General features: G+C 41.3%; 1 protein-coding gene across 1 annotated transcript in view; it reads left to right on the forward strand.

The window, feature by feature from the left end:
* Positions 1-8,494: 8,494 nt before the first annotated feature.
* The window catches only part of PDXK (pyridoxal (pyridoxine, vitamin B6) kinase), a gene marked incomplete at its 5' end in the record, with an annotated part of 67,256 nt that continues 66,801 nt past the window's right edge, over positions 8,495-8,949 (forward strand). The window contains one exon of the mRNA XM_019529021.1: positions 8,495-8,533. Within this exon, the coding sequence (XP_019384566.1) occupies positions 8,495-8,533 (39 nt within the window). The remainder of the gene's footprint in view (positions 8,534-8,949) is intronic.

Here is an 8,949-nt window from a genome sequence, read left to right on the forward strand (position 1 = left end):
CCCAATCATGCGTTTCGTCCCACCACATTTCTGTAATCCCCACTATGTCCGGGCTGGTGTCAGCCAGCAGGAGGGTGAGTTCCTCCTGCTTGTTGCCCATACTACAAGCGTTTGTGTAGAGGCATTTGAGGCCTTCTGTGGGTGTGTGTGCTGACCCCCTAGTCCCAGCGTTACCCTGGCCCCTCTCTCTTACCTGTTTGATTGCTTCGCTTGTCGGTCTGGGCTGGGCTGTAGTTGTGGGGCTGTAGTTGTAGATTTGAGGAACTACATTTTCAAGCATCAGAAATCTGAAAATTTAGCTCAGTTTGGAAAAGATGACCTGTCCATGCCACAGCAATAGGCAATGAGAACTTTCTGACACAGATCTCAAAGACTGTAAAAGGTACTTATTTTGGTATACAATCCTGTGCAAGAAGTAGTCCTACTCCCATGAGTCTGATTTTTAAAGAAAATTCATGCTTACCAAGATTTAACAAATGTCTTTTTCTGTCTGAGACTTCATTTGAATAACGGTTAATAATGTGCAATTAAGAGTCTATCAGTCTTAAATTTTACTTCAGTCTGCCTGCATGTTTCACATGTATGTTTTGGTTTTTGCGGGGTTTTTCTTTTCTTTTTTTTTTTTAATGTCCTGAGGGAGCAGAGGAGGGATAACCTTGAGAGTTTCAGCAGAGCAAATTCTGACTGGTACAGAATCTGAACCACCCTTTGGCTGTTTCGGTACCAAAGTGATACTATGAGGCAAAGTTTGGAATTAAACCACAGGCCCATCCTTTTCCCCCCAGGAAAACAAAACTCCCAAAAAAGTTTGAGACCTGGCATACTCAGATCATGAAAAAGACTATAAAAACAACTATTGTAAAGATGACCTGTGGAAAATAATTAAGGCAGGAATGATAATTGTATTTCTATTAGACCTCATCATGAATGTCTAATTTTAGGATCATCCAGCTCCTACTTAAAATATATTTAAAGGAAGTTGAGCAAGCCTCTAGTGCAGAAACTTGAGCAGCTCTTCAAACCAAACTGTTCCTCTGTGTAATTACCCACTTAATATAATTTTTTTTTCCTTAAAAATATAGGTTTAAAATGACAGCATATCTTTCAATAGTATTTCTCTAGTTGATTTGAATCTTGTCACAGCTATCATGAACTGCATTGCTTAAAAAGTTACATTAGAGCAAAGTGTCTCTCATAAGACAGTTTGAGTAGAAGACATGTATTATAGTTTGGGGTTCTGTCTCCAGAATTGTGGTGCCTTTATCATTCGTATGGTTTGCAAAATGAATATATGGCTAACAGCATACTAGTATCAGACGTAGGTAGCAATTGCCTTGACCAGACATCTGAATTTCCTGGCGTTTGAATTTCCTTTTGTAAGAGGGCACAAAAGGATTTTTTTTTTTCTTTTTTCTGCCTTTCCGCTCTTTATTTGTTTCAAAGGAAGATCTTCTCTCTTGCAGGAATAAACCACAAGCATTTTGATCCCAGGACATGAGACCATATCCCAGTGGTGGTGACACTAGCAGCTGCAGCCAGAAGAAGCTGCTGCCACTGGGGCTACTGGGAAGTGGAGTCTTGCCACCGCTCTGTCCCAGTCCCACTGCGCACCTGGGAACGGTGGGACCAGCATCACATGCCATGGCCCAGGCTGTACCCTGTGCCTGGGCTGGCCAGGGCCGAGGGACCTGTTGTGGGCTGGATAACATCTGTTGGTGGACCAGATCTGGGCCACAGGCTTATTTTACCCACCCCTGTGTTAGTTACATGAGCCAAAAAGGCATTACAATTAACCTATGGCTTTTGGAGTTTGGCCCAGCATGCATCATTAGCTGGGAACAGCACTCCTTAGTTTGGAGAACAACTTCCTTGTCTGCTTTCCTTCAACATCATGTCTCCCCTCAAGAGCTATAGGCAACACCTTACCCCGGATTTGACTTAGCCTTGGCAACAGCTGTGACACTGTGCAGATGGGGCAAATGATACCCAGCCTAAATGGGGAACAAACAATTCTGTCACAGCAGGAGTACAAGATCCAATTAACAATGTAATCACTGAGATCTTTCCCCAAGCTGTAGCGAATCTAAGATTTCTGGGTGCACAGTTATCCAAGAACCTAATCTCTATTTGTGGAAGCTATAGCTTGTTCAAGATTCTGATATCTTTACCACATTTTGAATCTACTCAGACTGAGCTTAGATGATGGGTTACTAAAAACATGGAAATCCTAGGTATGTGGAAATGTCTGTGGGTGGAACTGTATTGTTTGGGCAACAGTATGTGCAGAAAGAACCCCGCCATGCGCACCACCTCTTCGGCAACAGATCAAAAAATTTGAAAGTGAGAAGTGGGTAGGATTCCACAGAGGAAGGAGTTTCATGTGCTCTGCTTGGAGAACAGGGCACAGAGACAGCAAGAGAGCTGTACATGAACTCGTCTGGCTAATTCTAATCTGAAGCCACTTGTGTCACTGTATTCATGCTTCCACAGGAGTCGCTGGACAGGAATACTGGCAAATGTCGACCTTGTGGATACAAGTGCTATTAAAGTAATTTCTGCATTATACTTTTTAAGAGCAAACAGCTTCCACGTGAAGAAGGTCTCCACAAGCTCTTGCCTGTCATTGGCACCTCTTGGAAGGAGTGGCAGTGGCTATACAGGAGGTCTCTGTTGTTCCAGATGAGCTGACACGAAAGGCGCAACCCCACGAGCATGTTGTGGTTTGTGTATTGATGTACTGATTTGTAATATATACCCTTTTCTATGATAAAACATGATAACAAATTAATTATAAAGACGGAGCATTGATTGCTCTAGTAAAATCACAAACCTGCTTAATTTTGTGTCTTTTTTTGCTATAAACTACATGTTTAGTTGTACAAAGAGACTAATAGCTATTGTTTTGTTGCTGGCTTTTTTTTCCCTAAGGCAAAACAGTAAAAGAAAGGATTTCATAAGAAATCAGAGAGCTGTTACTCTGCACTTAAAAGGCAAAAACAATTCATATTTCCCTGACCTTTCTTCTTTCAGTTCTCAGAATCCAGTTCCTGTGGCTCCTGCACAAGCTCCAGTTCTGTACAAATGCATTCAGTTTTAATGCCCATGTTTCTCAGATTTTTCATTTAATCTTTCATTGCTGCTAGAAACTTGGGGGGCTGCCTTTGGTTTTTTTTCCAGCTTGTCTACTTAGATCACCCAGCAAACATTTTCTCAAGGGAAAAACAGAACTGGATTTGTTGCCTCTATGCTTTTCCAGAAGATGACCTTGAAATGTCATCCCCTGCTCATGTAAAACTCTACAACAGAAGTGTTTATATCATTTAATTTATCCAACTTCCCTTTAACTTTTTTGGGATTCAAATGCTAAATAAGCCAGGGATTTCGCACTTTGCTAGCATGCAGGAATAATAATGCTTTGATAGCTTAGATCATTTTTTGGATTAATGTGCAGAATGTGGTATATAGCTAAGCTTTCTGAGCCTTTCCTAATGCTTGCAATTGTCTCCATAGAGTGGAGGTTGTTACAGGATGACTTCAAAAAGAGAGAGACCTGCTGATGTTGTATCTGGATTTGTGCAACTGATAGTTTGTGAGAAATGGTAGTTTACTCATAGCTTCCATCTGAAGACACAGGTACTAATCATATCCATAGTTTAGTTTATATCTCCTCAAATACATCTGTTAGTTTATTCAAATACAGCATATCTGTGAAACCACTGAGAGTTTTGCCAGTTACAACTGGGGCTAAAGTCAGATGATGAAATCCTAGTCCCACTAAGTGAACTGATTTCCTCTTAGGATTGTATTTTGAACTAGGAAGAAAAGAGCAGAAGCCCTCCAGAGCTGAACTAGCACACACTTGCTAGTAGCCAGTAGAGGCAGAGCTACGATATCAAGGAAATTCTGCTTCTAGTTATATAGGTAAACCCCAAGCAATAGAGAGGAAGATCCAACCTGAGACAAAACAGACATTCCCTAACTCCTGTCTTGGCTATTCAAGATTTTACTAATCAGTTGAACAGTACTTTCAGATGTTAAAATGTTTGCTTGTTTGCAAAGCTGCTGATTTTTAAAAAAAAATGTAAATTCAATCCATTTCAGGTAGAAGGGGGTTTTTTTCACCACTGTAGTAAAAGCGCACAACAAAATGACTGTCACCCAGGTAACAAGGCTGGAAATGGATACGATATTAGTCAGCTTGCCATGTTCCCCCTGCAGTACTAACTTAAATGCAAATCCGCTCTGTCTAAACCACAGCAGTGTCTTGAGTTTGTATTGCGTTGTGTGTATGTTTCTAAAGGGAATAAAATACATGGGGACATGATTTGCCAAGCAGATATCCCTGAGCAATGGAAACTGAAGTGACTCACAACTGCAAGACGGCAGCATGTGACGCAAGACACATACAGGGCAAACTGCTGAGAGATGCAATTTATGTCTGGGAGGTTTATTCCTTCTGCCAGCAAAGGGCTTGTTTTTTTCCAGCACATAGCATGCATAAAAATGTATTTAGTGCAGCTTCCCTGATAAAAACCCTGCCCCAAAACACTTTTCAGGGTTTAATAATGAACAATAGTTAAACTGCATACAGGCATAAATTACGGAAAATGGAATAAAAGAGAAAACTGCCAAGATGCCTTGAAAACAAAACACCTTAAAGCACAGCTCTGAAACACAGCTAGCTATAAGGACTGCAAGGCCACCACACACTAACATAATATATAACACCGTAGCAGTTTGCACCTCTTGGATTTCACATTTTCTGAAAACAGGGGGTTTTTATTTATTGTTAGAATGCTGTACCTACCCAGTTTGTTATCATGCTACATAAGTAATAACAGCAACATAATGTACAATTAATAAACTAAAAGAATCAATCACCAAATCCGATAGCAGAAAGATCCCCCTACTGCATTCACAGTAGGTGGTAAACGCAACAGAATTAAACCCTGGATTCAGGTAATAGCCCCCCACTGCAAGAACAAATAACTAGAGTAGAGCAACGTTGTTCCATTGACTTTGATGTAACAATGCAAATTTTTACCAGCAGAATATCTGGCCCTAGATGTACTAGGAACAAAAACAAAGTGGAAGAGGGAAACAGTAGGAACACTGTAGTGTACAGTAAGAGGAAATGTAATTTTTTTAGTAAGGAAAGCACAACTTCAAATGCACATTCTAATACTAATATTCTTGGGTTGTTTTCTAATTAAAGGATATTTTGAGCCTCAGTGTTCTGGAGGAAGTCAGGATGAGGTTTAGGATTCTGCAGGACATCCAAACACTGGACTGTATTCAATGTGTAATTCTAATAATATTTTAAACTAATTTAATCATCATCCATTGCCCTGGCTTTGTTCATGGCACTCTGTCTTACATGTCTCACTCATAGTAGTACTCCCATTTCTTTCAACTGGATGGACATACAAGGTTTGCAAGATCAGATCCCACAGGTGCCTACCATCCCTGTGGAGGCTCCTCTGTAAAATGACTAGCTGGGTTGCCAAAGATCAGTACAACTGATGATTATATAGAGCAGGGGCAGGCAATTATTTTGGCTGGAGGGCCACTGACAGAGTTATGGTGAGCTGTCAAGGTGTCCTGCCCCCTGGTTGCTGTCTTGGGATGAGAAGTCCCACCCCTGACCTTTGCCATCAAGAGTAGTCCTTTTGGGAAGGCGGTTTGCCAGCTTGAAACCAGAACCCCCCCCCAAATGATATACATTGATAAAAATCAAACATTGATAATAACATAGTTCAATTTGATTTGTAAAAAATATTGTTGTCCTGATTTGTGTGTTCGTGTGGTGTGTATAGAGGCGATTGCATACTAGCTCAAAGTGAAGTCTTACTCCTGCATATTGTGGAGGGTATGGGGTTTGTGGGTGTGTGTGTGTGTGTGTGTGTGTGTGCACATGTGTATGTGTGGTGGAGGCTGGGGGGACACGTGGATGTGCGTGAGTGTAAACTGCAGCCAGGTAAAGTTGAATGGGTAGCATACCAAGCACTGAAGGTTTGTTTCCTACTACTAATCCCCTGACACATAAAGTCTCTCAAATATTAAAAATGGCTTGCCACTTTCCTTTTGAAGAAGATTTAAAAACTGAGGCTGGTTGTTGAAAACATGCTTAGCTTCATCCTGTAGTCAGTAAGAGGAGCGGGCACTCTCCCCTCAGCAGATTAATGTCCCAAGTGCAGGCATCTTGTGCTTTATGTTAATAATCCACTATTTGTTCTGAGGAGTCTTTCTTTGAACTCAGTCTGAAGAAAGTAAAGGTATCCATAACTGTCTTCCACTGCACTATAATTGCTGTCGCAGATGATATGGAGTTAAGTCCAGGAATCATTCCTCAGGCTGGCTCTTTTTCATCAAAGCTAAGAACTTGCCAGTCCTATTAGATTGCAGTTTTATTTTATTCAAACTTTCTGAGAAATGGCATTGATGTCCCTTTTGTACTACAGCCAGCATCCCAAGACTCCTTGTCAAATAATTTAGAATGGCTGTAATAACTCTCCAGCATAGACCAGCTTCAATGACAAACTACCCATTTTCACTCATCTACTTTCTGTTAGCAAGAACATTTTTTTCCCTCTTCATTGACAGTTCCTGACACTATTATTTAATTTAATCCAGGTTAAGTGAACATGACTGTGACTTCATTAGTAAGATGCTGCTAAGACTTTTTTTTACTTTGAAAATCTTAATTTTGTACAGTACAATCTGGATTAAAGAACCATTCAAGTGAGCAAAAAACATCAATGCCATATGAAAGATGGCCTTGTTATTAAGGGGACACAGAAGTGTATTAATTTACCATTTAACTCTGCCAAATTAAAAGTGATTGGGAAAAATGATTGGGATTAATTAGTTAATGTGCTTTAGATAACTGTAGGTTGCAGGGAACCTTTTTCCATGTTTTTTTTCCAACAGGAGTAAAACTGTGCCTTTTCCCTTGCATAGACGCATGCATGTGACAGCCTGGGGACTCTGTCTGTACAACTTACAAATCCTCTTTATTGATGAAGTCATGTCTTTAGCAAACTGAGAGCTCCATTTTAGATGTACAGCCATTTACCTTTTCTGTTGTCCTTTCACTTTTGTGCTCAGCTAAAACCCCAAAGGGTAGTTTTACCTATAGAATTCTTAAAATGGAAAGGGGTTCTTCTATTCAAATATAGCATTACAATAGGGACTTCCCAACAAGGAAAACTGGCTTATATCAGGAGAGAGATCATCTTGGAAATTAATTGAAAATGCTTCTGACATTTTTCCTGGACCATCAAGGCTAAAACATCACCCCAACACTAATTTGGAAATTAAATCATGGCTTATCTATGGATCACCCAATGGGAACTGACAAGGCACTCACCTGACTGAGGGGGAGTTATAAAAGAGCAAGATATGGGCTGTTTGCTCTCTAGCTATTTTCTCCAGCTCAGGCTGAGGAGGAGCTGCCACTCCGGGAGCTTAACGGCAGAGGAAACCCCTCCTCCTGATGACAAATAGACCTCCCAGGGATTGCTAGAGGCAGGGTGAGCCAGCATGCAGGGGCCTTATCTGGATAGTTTTTAATGTTTTGCCCTCAGTTGTACTTTTTTTCTGTGAAGTACAGAGCAGTGTTGTGTTGATTAACTCTTTGCAAAGTCTATTTGTATGTAACCTAATTACTTATACCTATGATGAGGCTACTGAAGACTTCAGCTGTGCACCAGAAAACTCACTCTTCTGGTATGATTCTGGGGAACTGTGTACTTAAGCTACAGAGCGAGTCTGAATGCATGGGCATGCACACAATTTACCCTAGGGCAAAAAGGGTGGGGTTTACTGTACTAAAGCTGTTTTTGTGGGAATTTGCTCTGTGCATCCTCTTACCCTGTGGTAAGTGGAAGCTAAACCATAACAATGTAGCTCTCAGTGGAAGAGAGGTAAATTGTCACTTCCCACCCCCTGCAAAGCGGTTCACAGTGTATGCAAGGAAAACTCCAGCTTCACTTTCTCCTCTGGCACCAGTGTTCATAGATAGGATTTCTAACTGCTGGCAGGACACAGAGTATGTGGAGAGTCAGAATTTAGCAACTAGAGAGCTCAGAGCTGAATTAACTGTAGGTTGCAGGGAACCTTTTTCCATGTTTGTAAGAATTTGCCTTTTGTTTTTATATAGGCACAGTTTTACTCCTGTTGGAAAAAAAACCCTGCTGCTCGTATATACTTTTACTGATTAGCTCGGTCTGCTGATGGGCCTCACATACAGGTTCCACGTGTATAAAGCTATTGCTTTTCATCGCTGAAGCAATTGCAATTTTCAAATAAATGACTTGTTACAGCTTGATTATTGATCAGAGGAAGGGCTGAAAAATTGATCTAGCCCACATGCAGAGATTGCCAGAGAGAGGCATTTTGCCTTTGGACTTCAGGGTGAAGTGGGAGGAGTATGCTGTAGAACTGCCTTCTGTGTTCTCTTTTCGGAAGTATAACCTGCTGTTCATTTTAACAAATAACCATAGACTGTCCACTGGAGCACAGAAAAGGACAGGTAATTGCACATACATTTTTACTACCTTACCACGTGCTCTTGCACTTCTGGCAATGCTGCAGTTGCCTTGCTCCTGAGGAGTGCAAGCAGTGGGATCTAAGTTGCAGCTGCCCATCCAGCTGTGTAAGGGCATATTGGGTGCTATCCCTGGTGTGTGCACCTATGCTAGAGCCTGTCAACACTTGGAGGGCAGGTATTTGAATTTAGGCACCCTTCATTGTCTAGAGAGAGGGGGAACCATTTCAAGGACAACATGGGACTGACATGGGTATCTAGAGAAAGATATATAGGGTTACCTCATTTCCAGTTCCAAAAAAGAGGACACCTGTTGGGGGAATACCTCATTCCCCACCCACAGTTCCCTCTCATCCCAACCTGCAGCCCCCATCACTGCTATTGATCCTCACTCCTGACCC

Source organism: Crocodylus porosus, unplaced genomic scaffold (genome assembly GCF_001723895.1).
Source record: "Crocodylus porosus isolate Cpor-Errol unplaced genomic scaffold, CroPor_comp1, whole genome shotgun sequence".
NCBI classification, from domain to species: domain Eukaryota; kingdom Metazoa; phylum Chordata; order Crocodylia; family Crocodylidae; genus Crocodylus; species Crocodylus porosus.